General features: G+C 35.7%; 1 protein-coding gene across 1 annotated transcript in view; it reads right to left on the reverse strand.

The window, feature by feature from the left end:
• Window positions 1–26,776, reverse strand: part of PUDP (pseudouridine 5'-phosphatase) — a 64,343-nt gene that overhangs the window by 14,358 nt on the left and 23,209 nt on the right. The window contains exons 2-3 of the mRNA XM_030280507.4: window positions 23,536–23,754; window positions 10,476–10,705 (exon numbers count right to left, since the gene is read on the reverse strand). Of these exons, the coding sequence (XP_030136367.1) occupies window positions 10,476–10,705; window positions 23,536–23,754 (449 nt within the window). The remainder of the gene's footprint in view (window positions 1–10,475; window positions 10,706–23,535; window positions 23,755–26,776) is intronic.

Raw genomic sequence — 26,776 nt, forward strand, 5'->3', positions numbered from 1 at the left:
AATAAATCCTAATGAAACCCGAAATTCTCTTCCTCTGCATCCCATACTAAGTGCCACACCCTAGGCAGCATCTCTCCTCAGTCCAAAAGGAATGGTCCAGCACTGATTTACCTTCATAGCGCTTCTGGGACAGCCGTGGGAGGGTCTGAACAGGCTGTCTCTCCTTTTGAGTTCTTAATCTGAGCTTCTGTCTACCGTTGGGACTCTGTGTTGCCCTGACCATCTGGAGATGGGCACCTGATGGATGATGACTTCTGTGACAGATGTGGGACCTGTTAGGAAGGTGTGACTGGGGATTCCCCCACCTGCTGTCACCTCCCACAGCTCTTTGGTGGGTCTGCAAACAAGCTTTTAACACAAACCCCAACATCTGCATCTGGTATCAGATCTTCCTTAGGACCCATCCAACTCTGTGCAAGTTTATGCATCACAGGCTGCTTGAATCCTAACATGCAAGATCAGGAATCCAAGTACTTTCTTCTACAGGTCTTTATAACCAGGGCCTGACATGCCATACACTATGCTAAATATAGAAATCAATGGAAGAAAAAACGATGCTCAAATCAGACATCCTATTTTTCCTTTCTTCTCAATGCTGCTATTATTCCAATGTTCAGTTTGATCCTAAAGCAATACACCGCAGCATGTCACACGCATTATTATGTCTTTATACTGCCGAGTAACTGAAATCCTTTTATTAAAATACAGCATTCTGAGATGGATTTCTTCATCCTTGGACTGACATTGAGTCTGAAGCTCTTACTAGTAATCACTTTACACAAAGCCAGATCACATACTCAACTCAGACAGAGAAGCTAAGGATTCAATTGACAGATTTTTAAAAATGGTGTGAAAGCTGTTGAGACTGAATTGTTCTAGCAAATAATAGACACATTTCAAAATTTGTGAGAAAAACTACACTTAAGGCCTTTTCTAAGTATTCTACTTATGGAGCATTTTATTCACCATTCATTAGCATTGTATTATTTAAACAAAATCAGAGAAACAAGACAGTTACTACACTAAATATTAATCATCTTGAAGAAAATTAAGGCTGACAAATATCAGCTACAAAGAGGAGCTGTAAATATGAAGATATCACTAAAACAGTCTTCCACCAGCCTACTCAAAGTCAACAATCAACATTTAAGCATACTTGCTCTTCAACTAAGATTGCTAAGATTATAAGTGAAAAAAAAAAATCAATTCTCCCAAAGGTGAAAGAGACAGAAATAAATTGTCCAAACACTTTAGGATTACTAGTTAATGCAATACTAGGATAGAAGATGAAAGTCTGTCATCAGTGTTTCTAAAGAAAACTTCTTTACTTTGAGAGACATGCCAAAGTGCACATTTACAGCTGATTCTTCTTTCCTCTATCTTCATGAGGTTTTATATTCAGACATGTAGCATCCTCAATATTTGAAGAGTTTTTGCTGTAATGTTAGGTCTGTCACATCATCTACCAATCCTCATGAGACAGAATGCTTAGCCTCAAAAAGGTAAATGTTTTTACTATTTCAGTATATACATCATTAACTTAATGACTATTTCCTCACACTTCATCTACACTCCCTACAAAAATGCTTGAGAAAGCCGTAAGGACAAATGGGCTACTGCACACTATTAACTCTTTACTATTTATAATGAAGGTATATAGATTACTTAGTGCAGTTACAAATTAAAGTTTTCATTTTCACCTTCAAGGCCCTATATTATCTTACCTACAATTACTTGTGTCTTGCTTTTATTTCCTTCTACTCCCTAGACATCTTCTATTCTTTCACTTAATTGCATTCTTTATCTCTTTCTCCCACTTCCAGCTGTATGTCTTATATCATGCTGACCTCTGTGCCTTGCACAATCTTCATGCCTACATTCTTCAACCTTCTCCAGCAGTGTATTTAAAAATACACTCTGGAATCATTGTTACGTGCTCTTCTTCTTCCCTTTCTTATTGCTGGGCTATTAGCTAAAATTTATCTTGCTTAAATCGCTTTTGCTCCTTGTTGGACCAGGGCAGAAGAGAACACAGATGAAAGCAGATTTGTCTGATTTCCTTCTTATTTCTATTAGGAATGATCTCTGTTAACTCTCACTCTGAGGAGATTGAGGGACAATACTTGTTTGCCATCTAAAATACAAAATTGGAATCTTGCTCACTAAAAAAGCCACAATATTCATTAAATAAATTGCAATCAGTGTGTGCTTATAGTGATGCCTGTGATCCAGCATACATGAATATGATGCTTTTTACCCCCTCATGGTTTAATATGCACTTAAATGTAAATATGATGATCACACTGAGCAGCACACAAACATTCTTCTTCATATCAGTTCTTTTGTATACTACAAGGTCTTTTATCTTTATAACACCTATCACAATAATGATGAAAAAAAACAATCTCCAGTACTGCTTTATGGAGTACACTTTGTAATCACCTTCTAAGTGCAGTTATTTTGTGATGCAGCAATCAGTCTAAGCAAAAAGCTTTGCCTTGTTTAGACTATAAATAATTCACCAGTGTTAATTGATGGTTCTATATGTAGGTTTTCTGCAATCGTGCCAAAAAGACAGACTCTTACAAATTCTTTATCACACAACAGAATAAGAACCCTACCATGTAATACCAGCTCTCTGAAGTTTGCCTACAACCACATCTCCACAAAGAACAAGTAATTTAAACAAACTAAGAGCAAAAAAAAAAAAAAAAAAAAACCACCAAAAGAACCAAAAACCAATGTATCATTACCTAGCTCTAGTGCATTAAAACAACACATAGCTAAATGCAGTCTTTCATAAGTTTCCAGAGGTTTCCCTATGATATTAATTTACAAAGAAGCAACCAAAAAATATTGCCAACAGTGCAATTCCTTCTTTCAGTCTTCATTCTTTGTTCTGAAATGGTTGAAAACCACTGTTACAACAAGCTCTGGGTGATTACAAAGGTAATTCCAGACACAGAGAGAATCAGTGCACTAGATCTTATTGAAAGAGGATTTATTCATGCTTACTATAACTCAAAAGACTATGAAAACTTTTTTTTGGTGAAAATTCTTGTTAATTAAAATCTAATTATTCAATGACTGCTGTTTGGCATCTCTAAGAAAATGCTCAAGGTCTTGAAAGAAAGAAAAGATAAATCAGTGAGCAAGTTATCATAAAACAAGGATTTCCCCCCTCTTTTTTCCTACTTACCATGCATAATTAATATGTGATAATACCCATAATGAGTTCCCTAAAACAATTAGCAACACATCTCCAGTGACCTGCTAATCTGAATATAATGCTTTTTGAATTTGGAGGTGCACCAGTCTCTTTGTGCTTACACACTCACCTCACGTAGAAGCAAAGAAGGCTGCAGAGTATAATTTATTATTCTGCATCACATTTCATCAAGTCCCTTAGCAGCTACTTGATACATTATCAAGAAAAATGCAAGGAGAAAAAAAAAGTATTCCTACCTCTCCACCCTCCCAAGTAGAGTACCCCAAAGACTAAGAACTAATTATAATCTTTCTTTCCCCTTCCAGTCATTAAGATACCTTCAGTGAAAGCAAACCTTGACCAGGTTACTTTTTGCATGGAATTTCAATGACTTTTTTCATCTCCGTAAGACAAATGCATCCATAAATAAACATGCACTGCAGTAACAAGGGCAAGGTCTGGAACACTTAAAAGTTAAATTACTTGCAAGCCATACAACATCTCATTTTTCTTCCACAAATATATAATAAAGACTGCCAGTATGGGGAAGGGTATGTTGGGCAAGTGGGTGAGTGCATATGTGAACACACAAGTACACATGCTTCAGAAGAAAAGGGAGGAAGTAAATCAACCATAGGAACTGAGAGCATGATAATTGAAAAAAACCTGAAAACTAACAAAAAATCTCCTTCCTTTAATTATCTTTTAAGTATAAAATAGTGGCTTATTATGAATTTAGGGAAAAGATGATTGTGTATAGTAGTGTAGAGGACCAGACCTAAACCTGTTTTGTCTCAAATATTCAGAGTATTGCTACAGGAAAGGTGATCAGAGTAGAGAGTCCCACGGAGGTGGGGCAGTGCTGTCCTGAGCCACCTTCCTGCTGCCCTTTCAGACTTGTGCTCAGTTCCTCCACCTCAACTCATTACCTTTATGTAGTGGTGTGATAGCTTGTTTGTGAGCCAGCACTTTTTGAAGAGGTTTTTGTGGGAGTTGTGAAGTTTACTGTACAAAACTAAGGGCTTGTTAGCTGATACTTTTTGTGGAAATGTATTCTATGAATTTAAGGGCATTTTAACCAATACCTTTTGAGTGTAAACATTGGGCTGGTTGCCACAGTTAAGACGACTGTATAATAAAACATAAGAGTTCCCTGATATGTGGTCCAGTGCCTTTGTTCCACCTGACAAGAACCTATAACCAACGTCACACCCTCGACCCATGTGACAAGCAGATCTTCAGAAGTTCTAGATAGTGAGACATGATGAAATATCTCATGTTCTTTTCTCTACAGCTGGAAGGCAAGCTTCCTAACAACAGGCTTCATCATCCAGCCTGTAAGACAAAAATGAGGGCTACATGCTTAGACTACGTAGCAGCTGAGGAAGGTGCAGGATTCAGCCAACCAGCTGTTCAACAGTGTATCACAATAGAAGTACATTCCACTGGAGTGCTGTTTTCTTTGCTTCCCAAGCTGTAAAGCTTTTAGAAATAGATATAAACTATATTGTTCGATACCTAATTGCTTCAAATTGCTCAGTACACAATTTAAAAGTATGATTTATTAATAATTTATTCCTTCAAATTTCTCCAGTGTTTGTCTGATATCAATAGCTTCTCCAGCAGGGAGAGGAATACATTAAAAAAGTTATGCTGTTTATTATTTTCAAGTGCCCCATAATAGCAGGAATTCAAGAACTAACCCAGCAGCATATACTAAATAATCAAAGAAACAACTTGCCATTTAGAAATGCCTTCAGTCACATTGAAGAACAAGAAAAGTAAAGGCTTCAGTAATTCAGGAAAAAGTTCTAGTCAAGAACCTTTCCAAGCAAAGAGCTGATCATGTGGTAACTAGGACAATTCCCAAGGAAGCAAAAAAGGTTGGGAGACTGAATTTCTCAGGTTCAAAAGTATGCAAAAATATGTTTTCCTCCATTCCTTTCAGGAAGTGGTCTACACAGTGGACAAAACAAAGAAAAAATTCTCTTCTGATATTCTTTAAAAAGAAAGCAGAAGTTCCTGTTTGCTGTTATGTTCTCTGTGGAGAATTTTTCTTGGCAGTGTAGAAATGTGCTGGAACCACTTTTCCAATTATGCTTTACAAAAGACTAACTGCTAGATATTTTTAGTTCCTGATGAAAAGACACAAGCTGCTAAGCCTGGGCAATTTTTGATGCATACATAGAAGCAAAAAACACCATTTCTCCAAAAAGCTACAAAATCAGGAAAAGGGAGGTTCCTTGGACTTAGCACCTCACCTTGGTTAGAAGGCAGAAAAATTGAAATATTCTCTTCCCTAGTCCATGGATACACCCTTTCAGATTTCAACTGCTATCCACTTTCAACATTTCAGGGCATGTTTTACGTGACAGAACTCAACTAATCTGGGTACACACAAATGCTAGGACATAGTTTATTTGCCTGTTAATCTCTTCATATACAATAAGAGCAAAACCTATGTAATCTATATTTAATCTGTAATTCATAATCTATTTTAAGGGAGTGAACTCTACTTTTGCTACAAAACAGTTAGGTAAGGTGTGTGTATTCAGGAGCAGTGGTTTCAACCTCTCATGGTACTGAATCAGTTGCTCAGCTGTCCTCCCATCTCCCAGGGTATACCATCCCCACCAGGACACACTTCTGCCATGGGAGAATCCTCTCTGCTGTGTTTGGAAGCTCGTCACTGTGTAGCACAGTATGCAAGGCTAACAGGGACACTGACAGATGAGGGACAACAAGAAAACACACCCCAGGAGCACTCAAACATCCTAGACCTTCATTCAGTCTACTAACTATATGGCTACACTGAAGTTAGCATCAACAGATCAGACAAGGCAAAAAGTTCTTTATTGACCCTAACCCATCAAATGCCTAATTAATTAATGAACTGTAATACATAAGTAGAGACAAGAAAGTCCAGTGGCTTCTGAAAAGAAAGACTAAATTTTGCTTTCTACCTCAAAAGCACCTTCAGCCAGAAAGAGTTGATCCCTCTTCATAATAAGCAGCCACTGGGCTGTGCTGTATCTGCCTCTGTCAGACCACTCTGAGACGAACAGTGATCATCTGCAAACTCTTTGTCATCTCTCTTCCCAAATGCAGCCTAGCACTTTATACTCTGACAATTACCATCACAGGTTATATCCACTGGAAAAAAACCAAATATCTAACAATATGCTAAAACAGCTGGTAAGAAATGTGAGTACAAGGAAATAAGACAGCAGGGCTTGGGTAAATCAGAATGGTTTATACCATGAGCAGCTATGTAGAAGGTTGTTTCAGATGAGAAAAAATTGGTAACCTAGGCCTATGCAAAGAAAAGCTAGAGCCAAGCTTGAAGAAAAAGCCACTGATGTATATTTGAACTAAGCTGAAAAATGTCAGTGGTTTTATATTTAATACCTTTATTTCTAAAATAAAAGATTTGTGAATTGTAAACATTCAGGAAAGAGTATAAGCCAATAAAATTGAAAAGTGACAGATTTATGGTGACTAAAACATTTGATTTGAGCAGCAGGGATTCCAATTTACAGCTCACTGCACCACTTAGAACAGTTGTTCATGTCTGTATTTTCTGTAGTTTAAATAAAATAACCATATACATTCAACATCCAGGTATGCATAAGGAATAACAGCAACATCACTAATTAAATACCTGCTTGTCTGAAAACCAGAGTGAGTAAAATATATACACTGCATGCATACAGGCAAAATAAAGGAGTTGAGTGGGGGAAAAAAAGCAGAAAAAGTTTAAAAATTAAGCAGATAATACAAAAAAAAAACAGTTTTAGCATCCTTTTTTTACAAAAGCTCACAATAACAACGGTCACATTAAGTGCTAAACTAGCCTTCTTTATCCAGTTTTAGTTGTACAATATAGAATAAAGTCCCAAAATATTTGAATGTCATAATGTTCGGAATCTACTGTTCTTCCCTTATATTTTCTAGAACAAAAAAGGCACAGAAAATTTCTCTTTGAACTTCTCCGTTCTATGACAAAATGCCCACTGAGACTCATAAATCCTAATGCCATTTAATCAGTCTGAAATAATTTTAATGAGCTCTCTCTAGATTTGGTACAGAGATTATTTGTAACTATGGGATCAATTAATTAATTAAAAATGGAAGAAACTGCAAAGAAATAGTGTTTTAAATTAAGACAATGATTTACATCACTTGGAACTTTTAAAATAGAACAGATTGATTTTTCGTAAGAGAGTTACGGCCATTTGTATTATTACCATCTATCCCTCTGTTTAAAAAGTGAATATAAATGGATTTATTTGCTTTTAAGCTACTACTGAGGTCCCTTATTTTACAGAAAAGCATAGGCAAATCAACCAAAATACTGGAAAGAAATGCCTTAGCCTTCACCCCTTCATCAGGAAGTTAATTAATCTGTGCAGTTTTGATAACAGAAGTATATCAGAAACATGTATAAATGTTGGCATGCGGCTGTTAGAAACCCTCTGATTTAGAGCCATATTTAAAATAAATTTATTTGTGTACCATTTTTGTTATTGTGAAACAAAACTTCTTCAAGATAGCGCTGAAAAGTTATAGTTGATATATAGATATATGTATAAATTATAAATATATTCAAGAACACCATCATTTCTATACATGTACAGCTCCAGATAATTTTCATATGCTTCATAATTTTCATAAGTTGAATCTGTGCATTTGACAGAAGAATTTGGAATATATTTAAAAAGTAAATTTTCTTAAAATACAAAATTTCTAGTATTTAATTTCCAGATCATATTTTGATTATCTGACTGATTTAATTAATTAATTATATGTCTGGACATTGTTATTAGTGTTGGAAGATCATGTGGTGCTTCATGCAGCAAAAGATAGGAGACAGGCTGAATTTGCAGAGTGTACCTTTTTTGAAATTCCTGTGCTATCATTTTATCATTATGCTTATTAAGTTCCTAGTTAAGCAAAGACTGCAAATCAAGAGGTCAACATTTAAGAAATTTCAAAGTGTATATTTATGACATCTTTCACTGATAGCAAAGCAGATATCATATCCATTTATGTATCACTTAAATAGTGTTCTACTTGCAGAAGTATGCCTGCACAGCAATAGCCACTGGCTGATATGATATGACAGCTAAATTCTGGGTTTGGTTTTCTCTGTGTTGAGGTTTGGTTTTCCCTATGTTGACATTGTATTTATTTCTAACAGCAGCAACAAAGTTTTGAAGCAAACTTGAAAGTTCTCACTTTCTCCCTGATAGTTGGTTTCACTGTGTAGTTTTGGTATGTACTGGGTTGCTCTAGCCAGCAGCTCCGGTGAAAGTTCCCTGCAGGCACTCATCAAGCAACCTCCAATATTTAAGAATACATAAAACTCCAAAGAACTTTATCTCAGCCTGGGATCACAGTAAATCCAATCCATGGAAATATATAGCACAGATATATGGGTCTAAGCACTACCTATGATGCTCTAACAACCTGTTTTGCTTGAGTCCAAATGTTTGCTTATGTAGACATTGGCTTTACCCCCTGATACTTTGCTGCAGCCTTGCATATTAATGATTGTTGGCATGAAACCCAAACCTGTAGTTCTATTAGTTCACTGCTTGGGACAAAACACTGCAGATGACACTATTACACTGCAACCGGTCACAAAAGTTTTGGATAGTTTCTCATGCACTGTTTTCATTTCCTTCCTCTTGAGAATTCTGGGCATTTATGAATTTCCCGCACTTTAATATTTGTGGCTTTTGTAGATGAAACAAAAGTAAAAGTTCACCTGAATTATCTGCACTAAGGAAATTTGATGCTGTAAACTTCTTACAAAGGAAAAAAATGGACTCAAACATGTATGCCCTTCTTCAAAGAAAAGCTAACAAAATTAAAAATATACAACTACTATTAACAATCCGTGACTTTGATTATCTAACATACCTTTAAAGTTTAAAAATATTAAGTGTAATACAGATGCTACTATTTCTTAATATATTTTTTTAATGCTAACACAACTAAAGAATACAAGTATCTACACACTGTCACTGGTTCCTGGTTTTGTTGCTTCCTTTTGGTTTGGTTTTAAATTTTTTGTTCTTTTTATGTATTACCATCTTGTGGGTTTTCTAAACTAGAACCACATAAACAAAGAGTTTTGGAAAAGCTGTCCTGCTTCTCCCATGAAATTATAGTTTAATTTGCCATTAACACAGCTGGCATTCAATTTCCTTGGTTATGAACATTTGGTGTATTATTTCTGAACATGCAAGCTTACAAATGAAGTAGATTCATGCATACAGAACATCAAAATAAATTGCAACAGAAAAAAAAATTCAAACCAAACCAAAAACCCAAGCCCAGTTTGGTTAACTGCTCAAAAGAAAACCATACTGCACCCAAATTAACTCATTTTGTATTCCCAGGCAATGAAAATACCATTTAAACTCTGGGTGAGAACTTGAAGTATGAAAGGTTAGGAATCTTAGCTAATAATTCCATATGTACTTGTGTAGCCTTTTTTTCCCCCGAGAGAACGGTAATCACAGTCTAATCTACGTAAATTTCTTCCTTAAAATTAGCATGCAACACATTTTTCTGCAGTAATGAAAACAACTCCAAAACTTCAGAACTTGCATTCCACTTGCAACAGAGAAGAAGTGAGAAAAATATTTGGAGGATAAAGGCAATTTAATTTAAAATATAAATTAATACATTATTTTAACTAATTCTCAGTTTACATGAAATTTTCTCCCTACAGATTTCTACTTCAGAATAGTTTGTAAAGTTATATATAAGACAGGAAAAATAAACACATCTACTATTTGAGAAAGATTGCTCAAATGATAATTTTAAATTGGAAACAAGGACTATAATCTCAGAGATTTAGACTGCTAGTGGAAAGATATAGCTTCAGAAAAATGTATGTCCTCATCACAAAGAACTATACTTAATGATTCTACACTTAAGAGGTAAATCAGCCATGAATGTGTCCAAACTCTGAATAGTGAAGTTAAGCTTCCAGATTTATTTATACAGCAGAAAATCATTACACTTTTCTGTTACTGCATGCTACCATGTAGCAAATCAGAGCAATCTGCATAATGAACTCTAGATGCAGTGGATGGAAATTCCTCTCTTTGATAGCACAAACATCTTTGAAAATGGGGGTTGCTGATTTTAATAATGCTTATATTAATCTAAGTCTTTATCGCATTAAAAAAAAAATCCATATATAGCCCAAACAGAAAATTCCTAAATTTGATTTGTGTCCTCCCCCTCTTACCTTCTCTGGTGGTGCAGGAGGTTGAAATCTCTTTGCGCAAAGTAAAAATGGATCAGGATGTGGCTTGCCACGCTTCAACTCAGGATCCTCTCCCAACACAATATGATGAAAAAGACTAAATAAGTCTTTGTGTCTGGTTGTTTTTATCTCAAATGACACAACACTCGCGCTGGTGGCAACACCTATGGGTATCTTGTGTTTGTGTAAATGACGGACCAGCTTATTCACCCCTGCAAGACAAATATAAACATTTTAGTTTTTATAAATATGCATATAAGTTGGTATATGTATTAATCTTTATACCTAATTACAAAGCATTTACCAATACTTCAGCAACGCTGTCTTACTGAATGTAATAAACCTATTTCAAACAGCCAGTGTAAAAGAAAATTCTTGCTATATCTGAAATGTTCCTTCTATACTCAAAAATCATGGAACATTCTGTAAAGTTATATACATACTTTTTCTGTTATCAAAGAATGCTTTTCTCAAAATCTGTCAAAAATGTAATTAAGACCACTACATAATGAGACCCACTAGAAAATCATTAAGCAATGTCCCGACATTTTGTAAGTTTATTAGTTAAAACTCCAAGAGTTTGGGAGAACATTTTCATTCATACACAGTTATGCTCCTGGGGAAAAAAAAAAATCAAAGAAGTATACTTTTCTCACTGGATTGCAGAATTTTAATTCCTGAAGTAGGTATCCAGCTGGCTCAAACCAGCCCATAAGAGAGCTCAGTTTCTCTCTTTTGCAATTACTAAAGCAAGTAACACTAGGCAGAGGAGAGCAGCTGTCAGTCAGAGTTGTTAATACTGGAGCTTTATCTGTTGATGCTGTGAACCCAGAGTAATGAACACCTCAAGCCTAATGGGCAGAAACTTCAATCTGATCCAGTCTTCTAGAGAAGGTTAATGCAGTGAACAGTGAAAACACAACCAGTCTGTGTAAGAGGGAAACATACTTTGTTATTCGGTGCATGTTTTGTGTTTTCTCTGAAGGGGTTTTAATGCTCCTTTGCTGAAGCATCCTAATGCTGGATACCTTCCCCAGACAAAACAATTAGCATTATTTTGTGAAGAACAAGTGTGGATGTCTGGTCTTTATAAATTCCCAAGAGAAAATCCTCCATAGCTGTAAAATCATTTCAGCTGTGCTTTTTGGCATTAATCCCAACTGTACTGGACACAGGATATTAGTTTCAGGTAGTTTAGGTTCAAGTAGAGTCCAGTGGAATTTTGGCTCCTTGAAACAACTTGAGCACAATTCTATTTTCATGTTCCAACTACATTAATTCTTATCCTATTTTTCATGCCTGGTTATAAAAGAATAATCTTATTCCCTTCCTGCTGATTCACTGTCATCGTTATAGCTGGTCTCCACTCCCTTAAACCATTCCTACTCCTCCTTTGCCACCTCAGCATCTCTGATTTGTATTTCCCTTGTGATCCAGCCATTCAATTCTATAAACAACCTGTTATCTGCCCTACATTTTTCCCAAGTATAGTCATATGCTCAACTTTGACAAGCTGTATGTACCACTGATAACAAAGTGTGTAGATTAGTGAATAGGTGCAGTAACTAATCTATCTGGAAATAGGACCTGTAAGTATGACTCTCTGCAGATTTCTCATTTATTCTCCAGAATTAAATCAAACAATTAATAACTGACATTTCCAGCTCCATGCTTGTATTTGAAGATGACCTTTAAACTTTAAATACATGCACTTCTCTAATGTTAGATTTTGAGATGGACAGATATAACAAGCAATACTGTTCCTCTAAGGTCAATACATCAGCTGTTTAAAAGCCTTCTTATGCTCCGTTAAGTGGTTATGCTAAGCAAGTGCACTTTTTCCCAAATGATGCTACTGTGTCCTCTCAGTAAAATACGATGTTAAATACAAGCCAGCTTTTTATTCCAGATAGTTTATATCTTCATTCTGAACCATGTGAAGTAAGTCTCTATTAAATTAATGGAAGCACTGATTCCTTAATGTAAAGCAGTAGTATAAGTGTCTCTTCCCTAAAATAAAATACATTCATTCTAAGGAATTTAATAAACTGGAATGTTTAGCAAGGCTAGCATACATAAATATTGTAACATAAAGCAGTCCAAAGATTACACAAGCAGAAGACTCTTCCTATCTCCTATGCCCTTGCTATGATATGGTTAATTTTCTCTAAAGTTGTGCTCTTTTCAAATAGCTAATTTTCTTCAGTCCCACTGCATCACAGTTTCAGTTCATCTCTCACTGGGTATGCTTATTCTATGTTTCTGTTGGAGGCAGCCAGTTAGAGAGAAGCACTGTTGCAGAAAGGTTATTTCTCCAGGGTTCTCTCATGTATTCCTCGAGCATGTCATGATTTCAGTGTGTAAATGTGTATGCATGTGTGTTTGATTTCTTTTTTTGGCTTCCATCACAACAAGGGAGCTAAAATGCAGTTGTCCCTAATATCTCCAGAGAGAAAATATTTACATTATTCAGAGAAGATGCCACTTAAAAAAGTATTATTTGCATACATGTAAATAGAGCAATACAGAAAAAAAAAAAAAATCAGGGGCCAAATCAGCTGCCCAGAAAAAAAATTAAACTGCATTTGGAAGAATAGCTAGCATAACATGACAAGCTCAGAACAGTAGCAGCTGAAAAATATTTTCATTTCATGTTTGCTTTCCTCTTTGTAAAAGCTATAGATCCGCAAAATCCATTTTTGTTTGCATCAATTACCACCAGTTTAGTTCTAGACACTTTGCCACCACATCAAATTACTGACACAATTATTTTACTAATTCAGCATATAATTCTTCATTAAGAAGATAATATCTTCCTTAGTATCTTTCTAATGCTATTTTTTTAAAGAAAATGTCACCAGAAGGGGAATTGAGGAACTGTTTTAAAGATCTGTAAGAAACTTCCCCTGGCAAATACTACGTCATTATATCTTCTATAGCTACAAAGATTTTTCAATGAAATGACAATTAAAACCAACCAATTCAAAACTCAATGGCAATGAAGAAGTATACTGAAAATTCCCATGATCACCCTAACTTCTAACTTACTTGTGGCAACATGTAAGGGATCATGGCCCACCCATCCCAGAGGGACCCCTCTGCTAGACTTGGGACTCCCTTCCACCATTCCTACTGAAAGCTTAGTAATATAGAGCAAGAACAAAAATTCAAGAAATATAAAAAGAAAAAAGCATCTCTGTTTTTTTCATCATAAGAATACACTTCAAATGTGGCACGCAGGCAATAAATATGCCCACAGGCAATAAATATCTTCTGCAGAACAACATAAATTCTTCAAATAGTTATAAAAGAATTAGGAATAAATATCCAATATTGCTATGATTTATTTCCAAATGTACTCTTGCTTTTAGGTAGTAAAAGAGGTAAGTACTCTTTAAATAAGAAGTTTTAGATTGACACAGAACCTTAATATGCACTAACTGTTACAGTTTAGCATCAGCGACTGTTGCACAGAAAAATAGGTGAAAAGAATTGTAAGCAGACTTTTGTTACAGAAGCTGAAAAGAAGGAGGATCAACTTTAAATGTCAGAATCTTTAAATCACAATTAATGACAAATGTCAATGAAGTTATCAACTTCGAGGGAAAAAAGAAAACTAATTAAACAAACAGAAAGGACCTATTTCTTCTGAGACCACAGACATATTTAAAAGGAAGAAAATGGCTCTCTTGTTCTGAAACTTGCGGAAAAGCATATACATTATTTTATTTCTTTGTAAAATGAACTTTTATCCCTCCATTAGATTCCAGATGTGGTGTTCTCCTTAGGTTCAGCTGATATCATGGTGACTAATACACTGGATCAACTCCCAAACTAAAAATAAGACTTACACTGAACAACAAAACCCTTGGGCTAACTGTCACATTTTCCTTCTAATTGACTAATACATACATGTACACCAAGAGTTTGGGAAACCAAATAATGTTACACTAAAATGATCTAATGAGAATCCCTATCTAATTATTTACAAGCTATTACAACACTGTTTGTACATTATTCCTTTTAAGCTACCACATTTTATAATCAAATGACATTATTGATCATGAAGTGAAAATTAACAAGATGAAACTCCTGAAAGCTAACTCAAATTGATTGAAAGCAAAGGGAATTATTTTTTTCCTTTTAGCTTCATATAAACATAATCTGTGTCATGCACAATAGTTCAGAACAGTGAACAGCACATACATTTTTGTTACATTTCATTTTATATAATTTCAAAATTTTGTACCATCCCTTTTCTTGTATTTAGCTATGCCTGAACAAAACACTGTTCTTAACTTGTACCACTTCCATTTATACAGATTCAGATTTATTTATTTTAAAATGCTTTCAGATAAAGAAGGAAAGACTATAAAGCTCTTCTATTTTTTTCAAATGTTAATTTCCAACCAAACTTTAATCTATGAACATTATACAGTAGTATATAAGAATACTTTTCAAGATAAACAAGAAAATTATCTCCACGATAAACTGGAAAAACACATGAGATTAGGAAAAGAATTATACACACGACTTCAGGACTGAACCCTAATTTCAGTTTCCTCTGTTCCCCAACTGAATGTCTCTTGTGTTGCATATTGGTAAAACCTTACAAAGGGAAGGCCTTATAAAATCATGGCTCAGGCCTGTTACTTTGGTTAAGTAGAAAAGGACTGAGGGAAAGACTCAGCTGAATTAGGGGTTGAAAAACAAGCTATGTAACCATGGCATGCTCACACCCTGGTGTATGGTGGTTGGATTATGTTTACAAGTATGTAGCTGATAATGGGCTAAGTGCTTAAAAAGGCCTGGTTTTTGCAATACAGCAGCTCTCCTTTGCACCTGCCTGGGGACTTTGTGTCACTACGGACCCTCGCTCACCCACGCTGGTGTTTATATTTCTGCTTGCAGTAGATTGATTTGAAGGCATAACACCATCATACAGACAATCCCACAGCAAGCTCTGACAGTACCTTAGCCTGGAAATCCACTGTTTGATGTCTTATACACACAGCTGAAGTCCTGTAGTTTTCCAGCTTCAGGAAAACAGCTGGTTTGTGTACTGTCAGCACAGAGTGCAGGAGCACATAAATACTCAGACTTAAACAGACAGCCCCCCTGTCTTCTCTAATGCCTCAATCCTAAAAAGATGAATATAAGCTATGTAAGGAAAAAGCCCTTAAAAATTAACTTCACAAGACCTTGTCTCAAGAAAACATACATTGCAAATAGGACCATAATAAGTTAAACACCTAGCATTTATAAGGTAGATTCTATGAAAACTATGCTTCAAAATTACATTACAGGATCTCCTACATGGCTGAGAAGGCCTCAAATAAACAGTGCAATTTTTAGTGGCATATGCTTTCACAAACACCATAGTGTACTATACCCCTCTTGCCACTGCTTAGTTCTTTCCCAATTGGCACCTAGGTACAAATTACATCTTATTTCTGATAAATAGTATTTTATCCACAATGCAATCCCAGAAAGAAAACCAAGAAATCAACAGGAAATTGAGAAATAGCAAATGTGTGTGGATGCTGCTGCTCTTAATTTATCTGAAAGCTAACATTCTCTGCTAGGAAGGACATGTAGCAGACATATCCACATTTTCCCACCCTTAAACAAAATCCAAACAGCTCACAGGGCTTTCAGATCTGCCCCAACTATCATATATAATATTCCTTTATAATTTACAACTAATTTAGCTAAAGTGTTAAGCAACTGAAAAATATTTTGAGCAGGCTGGAAGAGAGAATCATCATATACAATAATACCTCATATTCTTCTAAATGATCACTGTACTTATTAAAGTAATTACAGTGTCAGACATCTAATAATGTAAGAAACAATATAACGTATGATTATTTTAGTTCAAGACAGTAAATAATAATAACAATAACAATAACAATAACAATAATAATAATAATAATAATAATAATAATAATAATAATCCCATACAAACAAAACACCATAAATACAATATCTTTCTTAACCTAATTAAATGCAAGCACCAAGCAGTCCATGAAATGATATTATATGGTGAAGTTTCCATAGATTCTGTGTATTCTTCAGACATCAAGTGGAAATTCTTATTAAATTGTTACAGAAAGCAAAAGGCTACATGTATGGAAATAATAAAAACTTTAGCTAGGCTTAGGGTGATTATTCTGTGTCTTTCTCTTCATAGTTGTTTTTTTTTTAGAAAGTAAACACATGCGCACTCTGAAAACTCAAAATAGAAAATGTGTATTTTAAAATTGAAATGAAGATGACTTAATATGCTCAAAAGCTTCTCCACACTTTAATTAGTTTAATAAAAATACTACTTCTCATTTCACAGAATCACAGAATAAAGCTGGCTTGGGAGAGTTCCACAAGGATCATCGAGTCCAACAACCTTTACTCACACAGGCCTCAAATAGTCATGATTAAAGTAACAAATTTAGTGCTACCCACTGCTGCTAGGTATCCTTTGACATAGTTTTGGGGACTACAAAATACTTCAGAAAAGTGAGGTATTTAGGAAATTTTATAGATTGTCTTATCCCTCTCCCCATGCAGTTACTGGTATCTGGTAAGTGATCCAGTCACAATCCTGTGCTATGTTTGTCTGTATTTTATAATCACAATCATTTGGTTCCCAGTTAATATTCATTGTTGAAAAGATACTCATTCTCCTTATTTAAGCTTTGAAGATCACTTTTGTTTGTACTAGGTACTAATGAGTATTATTAGTCATATTTATTTTAATGTCAACTGTAATTATAAGCCAAAGGAAAGGTTTTCTTTCCAAACTTTTTGATAAGAAATATAGTGGTTTGAAAAAATAGAGTATGGAAATACATTACAAAGTTATTTTTAATAGAGAACAAAAACTGTATTTCATGAGCAACCAGATCTTTCCTTGTGTATATTTTATCTATACATGCTTATGCTTTCTTGGGAAGAGTATCTGGGGGTGGTGTGACTTATTTATTTAATCTGACTTCTTACTCTCATTCAAAAAACACACTTGTTTTTATTTTTATTTTCATATCATCTTTGACTAATCTGTTAGTCTGCTACCTCTTTTATTCAGTTTCCCTTTTCCTTTGCTGATGTACATGTATGGTTTGTTTCTGTTTCCCTACTATAATTTTAAAGTTTGTCTACGCCATGTAGCTCATGCTAATACAACTACACTTGCTAAGTCTTGTAGCTGAGATGCAGGATATTCTGAAGAAATGGGTTACAGACTTTTTAAAAGAACACAGTATTAATAAACAGATTTTCGGACCTGTGCACAGAAATATTTGTTGTAATAACTGTACTGGTCACCATAGTTTTTCCTCATGTAGTTTGTGCACAAATTTGTATAATGTTTTGCATTGGAAAGGACATTGAAGATCATCTAGTTCCAATCCCCTGCCATGTGTGGGTCAATTTTTGTTAGGTCCAGTTACTCCAAGCTAAATCCAGCCTGTCCTTGAAAACTTCCAGGGATGGGACATTCATAGATTCTCTAGGCAATGTTTTCCAGTGCATCACCACTCTTACAGAAAATAATTTCTTCCTAATATCCAACCTAAACTTACTCCCTTTCAGTTTGAAGCCATTCCTCCTTGTCCTGTCACTACAAATCCTTGTAAAAAGTCCTTGTCCAGATTCTTTATGAGATACTGAAAGGTGCTATCAGGCCTCCCTTAAATCTTCTCCAGGCTGAACAACACCTATTCTCTCAGTCAGCCTTCAAGGAGGAATGCTTCATTCCTCAGATCAGATTATCACTGGTCCTCCTCTGAACTCATTCCAACATCCTTCTCATGCTAGGTGCCCCACAGCTGGATGCAGCAGTCCAGGTGGGGTCTCAAAAACAACAGAGTAGAAGGCCAGAATCACCTCCCTTGACCCGCTGGCCATGCTCCTTTGGATGCAGGCCAGTTCACAGTTGGCTTTCTGGGATGTGGGCAGACTTTGCCAGCTTGTGTTGAGCTTCTTGTCAATCAACACCTGCAAGCCTCTTTGTTAGGCCTGCTCTTAATCCATTCTCTTCCCTGATGCTTGGGATTACCTCAACTAAGGTGCAGGACCTTGCACTTGGCCTTGTTGACCTTCATGAGCTTTTCCTCGACACAACTCTCAAGCCTGTCCAAATCCCTCTGGATGGCACCCATTCCCTTCAGTATGCTGACTGGGCCACACAACCCAATACCATCAGCAAATCTGTTAAGGGTGCACTCAATCCCACTGTCCATGTTGCCAAAAGAAATGTTAAATGGCAATGGTCAAATACAACTTTGTGCTTGTCTCACATTCAGTACTCCCACACGTACATCTATCACAGCATTGCTCTTCATTCACCACTGTGTAGATACAGTTACTTTTCTACTCACACTAAGCAGCACAAGAAGAGAAGACACCTGACCTCTGTGCCAAAATCAAGGCTCTTTAGATACACATATTCAAGTCCACTTCATTTTGCTGTAATGTTGCACAAAACAAGCTGTCCAAGTGTTTGGTGTATATCCGGAAGAAAAGATTTACTGCTGAGAAAAAGACTAAAGGAAAGCAAAGTGGTCCATGCAGTGTTTAAATTAACTGTGCATACATTATGCATGTCTTGATAATTTATGTCCACTTGTACACAAACGGAAATCTCAAGGATAAATATAGCTTGTGTATTAAAAAGACTAGTCCTTCTTTCCAAAATCATTTACAGTTCCCACACTGAATGTGATACAGCATTTACTGAATGTGGTATGTGGTAGAGCTTTTCAAGATTTCATCACTATCTTTAATCAAAGAAAAGTTAACATTAAGCTCTGTCATGTTGATCAGATTTCTAACCAATTAAATGATAACCCTTAAGTTCACAAAAGCAAATCTATGGCAAGAAACCTCAGCAGCCTCTGAACACTAAGAGCACTCAGCAAAGCAAAACAACCTCACTTAGAAAAAGAAGATGCTGTTTGTTAACTTAAGTAATAAAATTATTTAAAAATATTTTTATGAAGTCTGGTGTGCTACAACAATGGCAAAGCCATCACCAATGTTATTGATTTTATACACTTGCTCTCAATCCTCAGATGAAGTCAGGATTGCTGCTATGAAGGTGACACTGTGACAGAGGTGGGGTTATCCACTGCTTGGTTTAATTGTCAAGAATGCTTTAAATTGGTCAGCCCTGAACAGGCATTTGGACTAGATGACGTTTGTAGGTCCCTTCCAACTGAAATAGTTCTATTCTACTCTATTCTATTTCTAAATCTCATGAAACTATGGAAACACAACTCTCAGATCAACCTGCTTCTTTATTTGTTATGACACACTGTTTAAAAATACTTTTTGCAATGGTATGGCATCCTTTCATTAAGCTACAACAGTGGAGGTGGAAACCATGACTATTAATAAGAAATTTTGTCTTCTCATTTTATTGCTCCCTAAAAAGTATCAGAGACCAGTATCAGCACCAGGTCAGAGAGATTTCCTATTCATCAAATGATTATTCTCACTTGAATTTGGACATATTGACACATGCATGACCATAGAAGGAACATAAGTACTAAATTTTACATAATTCAAAACCTGCATCAATTTTGTTGCTGATTTCCTGATAAAAGCATGTTTGGGATGCAGTCTTTTAGAACTTGATGTAAAGGTCAAATGTTTGATATCAGCCTAACAGGAAACATCATTCCAAGTTTGCAGCTAAGTGGCTAATCTCTAGGTGTTACAGGCTCACTGAGCCCAGCATGGACTCACTAGAGCTTCCTACCATTAAAAAAAAAACAAGGAAAAGAAAAGATCATGGTAGGAAGTCTGTTTAATTGTCAAGGGCACAACATGAATCAAGGAAGCAATGGTTAAGCAAACTAGACATCTGGTTGAATTTAACTGTTCAGGAAAAAGGAAATTTGGAGTGAGTAGCCATTGACATTTGAATGGTTATCCTTTCTTCTCTTTTTGTGCTTTCTGACTCGCTTCATTTGGTACTAAAATTGAGGTATGAAATTAACCTCTCATGGCTGTAAAGGACAGTCAACTGTACTTGAACTGGAAAATAGTTTGCACATCACATTCCTCACTGGCTAAAGAGGAGATGCAACAACTAAATCCCAGTTATCATGAAAATGGCCCAGGAATGGAAAATGTCTGAAAGGCATACACAGGCACACAATCCTTAAAGATCTGTGCTTTGTGATAATGATGATGAGCCAAAACCCAGAGACTGCAGTGAAAGAATAACAGTAGTTTTATAATCCTGACATGATTATAACAGCTGTTGGTAGTTGTATAATTTGGAGTTCAGTTTTTCTCACTCTGTATATATTCTAGGTTTATGCAAAAGCATACACATATATGTATAGGTAAACATACATATGCATGGTTTTCTTCTGTTCTGCTGGTCATTCCCTTATCTTCTGACTAAGCACTTTCCTGCAACATAGAAACACTCAAAAGGCATTTGCAGAAACAGAAAGCCTACTGCATTACTCTTGTAGATAACAATGTCTGTACTCTGACAGAAATATTTAGAAAAGCAGCACAGTGGCAGGTCTGTCATTTTTTAATTGTCATCTTGGATTAATTTCTTTCTACACTGAATCAAAATTACCATTCCTTAAGATTCTTTCAGAACTAAAAATAAATCTAACTGTGAAAAAGTCTCATATAGTTACCAGAAAATTCCACATTAGAAATGTATGCTGCTTCTTCTTAAATGAAATTTGTATTTTGACCGCAGCCTGATATATTGAAGTTTGGCCATACTGAAACAACCCAAATTCTGTCTTTAGCCATTTATGTCTCAGAGGTGCTGTACTCTAAGTGGTACGCCTGTCATATAGCCTGTGCCATGGTTTAACCCCAGCAGGACACTAAGTACCACACAGCTTCTCATTTTGTGTGTGTTCCTACCTGGTGGGTCAGGAAGAATCAGGAAAGAAAACAATTTGTGGGTTGAGATAATAACAGATTAATAATAAAATCAACATAATAATGATAATATGAATACTACCAGTCCTTTTACACCGTTAATATGACAATTAACTTTCACTTTCCTGCATTTACCTGTAACCATCTGAAAGATCAGTTTAGTCAGAGACCAATTGGCAAACTCAAAACATTACCACAATCTTACATATTGCACAACACGTGCAAGAAGCCCATTCTTAATTTAAGAACATTAAGTGACTGTAGAATAAATCCACAATCCATTAGTAAACATCCTCAGAAGATACAAAAAGACAGAATTGGATTTAAAAAATCTCGTTAACTGGAGAATAGTTCTTAAAGAAAGTGAATAGTAAGTAGCTGGAGGCATTTTCCCTCTAGCTTATTAGCTGTAATCAACCAGGTTTCCAAAAATTCATGGCAATTCAGCTTGTATGCTAGTTCATATAAATTCTGCTTTAGAATATGGACTGAAAAAAGTTATCATGTCTATTTAGTTGAATAGAAAAGATAATCAATTGAACAATTTTGGTGATGATGAAAATGTTTACTTGCTTCTCTTAGTTTCATCCATCATAGTCCAGCTTCAGTAAGGACAAAATTCTCTTCCTGAAGGCAGGAACAGTAGAAAACTTCGTGTTTCCTTTGGCAAATCTGTTCCATCACCTTTCTAACTCTGTTCAAGCCAGCTCAGCCACATTATCACAGTCTTCAGCAGGCATGGAATATCTCCTCCGTGCTACCCAGCATTTTACCCAGTCTGTTCATCTGGCATTTTCTAAACCCATACAAGGTTTTTTTGTTTGGCTTGCAAAAGATATATTTGAAAATTCAGTCCCAGAAGCTTGAGATAAAAACCAAAAAACACATGAATCCAACTTTCTTGTTTTTCTGGGACGTTTAACTAGGCTTACAGTGTCAGGTTGATCTATAAGTGAGAAAGATACAATTTGAAAAATCTTGCCTAAAAAAGACATTAGAGAGATAACTAAGAGTGAGAACTAAGTTGGACACAAAATATACTAAAGTTTTTAAGCTGCTGAAAAAATCACACTTTTTATTTTTGCTACTTGTTACTTACTCCTAACATATCACATATTTTTAACTTTTATCTTCTTAATGCATTATGAAACTAAGTATAAAAAGATTGGTCTAAAAATTAAAATATTATTGCACTGTAGAAATTGTCAGAACAAATGAGCACATGTTCAAAGAGAAAAAAATGTAACTGTTAAACATGTACAGTGGCATGCAGTTATTTCACTTCTAATACATTTTTTTATAGTTCTCTCCTTCTGTTTTTGGTTTTTTTTTTTTCCCCACCATAAATTATTGATACATGCTCCATAAAGTTTAACACTGAACATAAAGTTAGCAGCAATCCTAGATTTAGGTACTGATAGTGTAGCATAGCTGAAGATTTCTCTCTAAGCATTTTAAATCTAAATGTAATTCAATACAAAAGAATGCATTCACTCTACAAGTAAGATTCATCCTCTTGCTTATCTTAAGTTACCTCGTTGAAGCTACTCACTTGAGCATCCTACACAATCACTGGTAAAAGATATAGCTTCAGGAGCTAAGGAAATTCCCCTGTCTTAGGATAACCTGAAAAATCCTTCTTCTTCACTGACACACTGAGACACTGCACTTGAATTACAATTTTCGGGTTAGGTGAGAATAGTTCCAACAGCAAGAACCCATGGGCCCACATATGTGCAGGCAAATGCATCTGTGCTTAGCAAAGTCAGACTATGCTCATAGCCACATAAGACACAGCTGACAAAAAGAATTACAAAACATGTCTAGTTTACCAAATAGAATTCATGCACAGGTATCTAGTCTTTTTTGTTCTTTTAAAACATGAAAAAAAAGCTTTTCTCCAAATAAACAGGGGAAAAAAGAAATCTGTCAACTTTAATAGGCAAAATATCCTAATAAACAGGGAAATAAACAGGTAGATTTAGTAAATTTTCTAAAACAAGAGCAATGAAACATAATCTGTAAGAGTGACTGCTTTATGAAAGGCAGATTACGAACTTTTACCTTGATTAGCATTTAAATAATTCCATAAAGAGTTTGCAAATGCTGCAATGAAACATACCTGGCATTAACCCAGCAGTATGGAATACCTTCTCCAGCTTTGTTTTACTTTCAAGGAAAAATTCTTCTTTGGTTATTGGAAGATTTAGAGCATCTCGAATAATCCCTGCTGCTTCTGGGGCTTGTCTGCCTAGAACCATGGATTTCACATCCCAGGTATAGGACTTTCCATAACGCCTGCAGATCCCGTCATACACTTCTGTATAGAGATTCTCAGTATCTGAAAAGAAAAAAAAAAAAGGAAATTTAAACCTATGTATAAACAAGTAGGCAGCTGGTCTTGCTAAGAGACCACATAAAAGTTCAGGGCATGAGCTGCCAGGAGCCAGGGGCATGTAGCAGGCGGGATAGAATGCCTCCCTTTATTTGCAGGAGGGGACCAAGGCTTCTACCATCAGCTCAGATGTACCTCATTTTTCAAGCTGTCATTTCTACATTAAGAAAATATATCTTAGGGTCTCAATAAATAACTATATGGACCTGCTCTTTCATCACCTTTCTTCATTATCCAGGTTAGCAAGAGTGTCTTAATTTAAATACTCTATCTATGCTTTTCATGAAAAAAAAAAAGAAAGGAAGGAAGGAAATCTGGTACTTTGTGGGGTTGTCATTCCATATTCCATGTAAATTGAAAAAAGATTTAATTATTTAAGAGTGTCTTTGAGAGGAAGTTTCTAAGTGCCTTCAAAGACATTATGGTCATTATTACAGAGCTGCTGGCGCTACTGCATTTACAAGAGATTACTCAAGCAAAACACACTCGTATTTCCAGTGGATTTCAGACAAGAGCAAACTTCAGACTGAATTTTGGCAATGATACTATCAGCTTATATGTTAAAGGTGGTTTTCAGTTTGAAGCTATTTTTTTTTCATACAAACAAACAATTCATCCTTTCCTTCCCTCCTACCCCTACAAAATTTTTAAAAAGAACGTCATTAACATTGCTAATATGGGGATGACATGTACTTCCAGCTCTTGTCTTCATTTCAAGAAAGATGTCAAACACTGGCTTTTCTACCAGTCTGTTTATATTTTTTAGTAGTCTCTTCTGAAAAGCCAGCCACTGCTGTTAACCATGCTTTAATTTCCTCCTCAGGCATGTCTCTGCCTTCTGTATCTCTAAAGATATGTCTATTGCCATCACTTTAGAAATAAAAGGCAAAAGCAAGAAAAGAAAAAAGTTGCTCTTACCAGATTTATTTAAACTAGGGATTTCACTTATCAACATATCCTTTGCCATGTAAAATATTTTTAACGGAGATAATAAAAGAGTGAAATTATTCATGTGGATATTGCATCACTTTCTGAATACATAAGAATTATGCAGGAGTGATTAAATGTTAAGCTTTAACAAAGACACTATGAAGAAGACAGTCTGAAGAAACAAGCACAGAGCCCATGACTACAACAGATGCCAAGATCTTCCCTGCAGTCTGACAAAAATTCCCTCCTTCACCACAGTAATGTCATCCTGAGATCAGTAGATGAGTCTCATCTGAAAGCAAATAAGAAACACAGGGGCCATTTCACCATCGTGTGAACCTACAGCAGTGCAGAATAGATTCTCTGCCACCTTTCAGAGTGCTCTAGTCCATGTCTCCTCTCAGTAACTAGAGGGGATGTTGGGCCAAAAGATCAGATGACAATCCAACATACTTGTCAGGAATATTTAACAGAGCACCAAAGGGTTCACAAAAACCTCTTACCTTAAAAATAGAGGCAAAAACACCGATACTACTCTTTGTGAAAGCTCCTTAAACAACTACACATAAGAGAAAAAAATTATAAGGGAGCTTGGAGACCCCTCAAACACACAGGAAAGGTATCACAACAGAAACACAGGCAAAGGGGCTCTGAAAAGTGTTAAGCTGGCTGACACAATAAAGGAGAAAAAAAAAAAGAACAATAACAAAAATTCCTCAATTTTGCTTAAAAATGCCAGCTGGTACACTCTGCAAGATTGTACACCCTGCATTGTAACAAGAAAGAAATCACACACAGTTCAAAGGACTGATCAGAGTTTAAATATATCAGTGAAGTATAATTTCATACTGCTATAGATCTACTATACAAACCAAACCATATCTAGCTCCCATACATGAATAAAACCCACTGATGAAATGACACAAGCAAGAAGAATTAGAAGTTCAACTCAAGTGCCCAATTACAAGAACCTACTGGTATTTACTCTGGTATGTCCAAGACATCCACACAATGTTAAAAAGGTCATTTGGGTAAGACTCACACTTCATGGCATAAGTAGCCAGATGATGCCCTACAGCATCCCAAGTGTGTCACACTAACATATTTCAGGAAGTGAATCCAGCCCCAGCTGCTAGCCTCCATCAAGAATACAAACTAAGAACACAACAGGACATATGTGGCAGTGGCCTCTTCTAATAATGGAAAGGAAAAGCAAGAATTCTTAGCTCCTGCAATGCTTAAGTTTTCAAAATACTCCTTTTATTTCTAGCTCTCATCTCTTGAAATATCTTTTACATGGACATTATCAGCACAATGTACTGTCCATCTGCTTGCTACATTTCACTGGGAATGAGTAATATTCATTCCCTAGTCACATATCATCTTCTAGTCATTTTTATAGTGACCCTTCGTCAATATAAAAGTACAGTCAGCTCCACTGGTGTTGTTTAGAGTGTGTAAAAGCCAGCCACGATAAATACAAATAAAGTGACCAAAATGACAGAGGCACTGGATGATTCAATTTGTGATCTGGCACAAAAATATGCTGACATGTATTCAGGAAGAGCTGCAGGTCACTTGGAAACACCCCACAGTAAATACATGGAGTGCATGATCTGCTCTGCAGAGTCACAATTAGATGTAAAGATCTAGCTAAGCTAGGGGTACAGCAAACATCAAAACAGTATGTAAGCCTCACATTTATCACTTATACATAAAGACAGTTTAAGACAGAAAATTACGACTTCATGAATACAGAACATTTTTTTTAGAAGGCTATACACCTTCTAATTGAATATTATGTTATTGTTATTCTAAAATAATCTCTAGTTTATCAAGTAGATGAGATTAGTAGGCATGAAACCTCTTTCTAGCCATAGCTCATCTTAATCACTAGTTTTGAGTTCTTTGTTTGAATAACCCATCTCAGTTTTTCACTAAGCTTCCCAGATGAAACACACCTATGATTTATCCTTCTGCTAGAAGCCTAAACCATCTTAAACATTTTAATTGTGTGCATTCAATATATTTCAGCAAT

The sequence above is a fragment of the Taeniopygia guttata genome, chromosome 1, assembly GCF_048771995.1.
Source record: "Taeniopygia guttata chromosome 1, bTaeGut7.mat, whole genome shotgun sequence".
NCBI lineage: Eukaryota > Metazoa > Chordata > Aves > Passeriformes > Estrildidae > Taeniopygia > Taeniopygia guttata.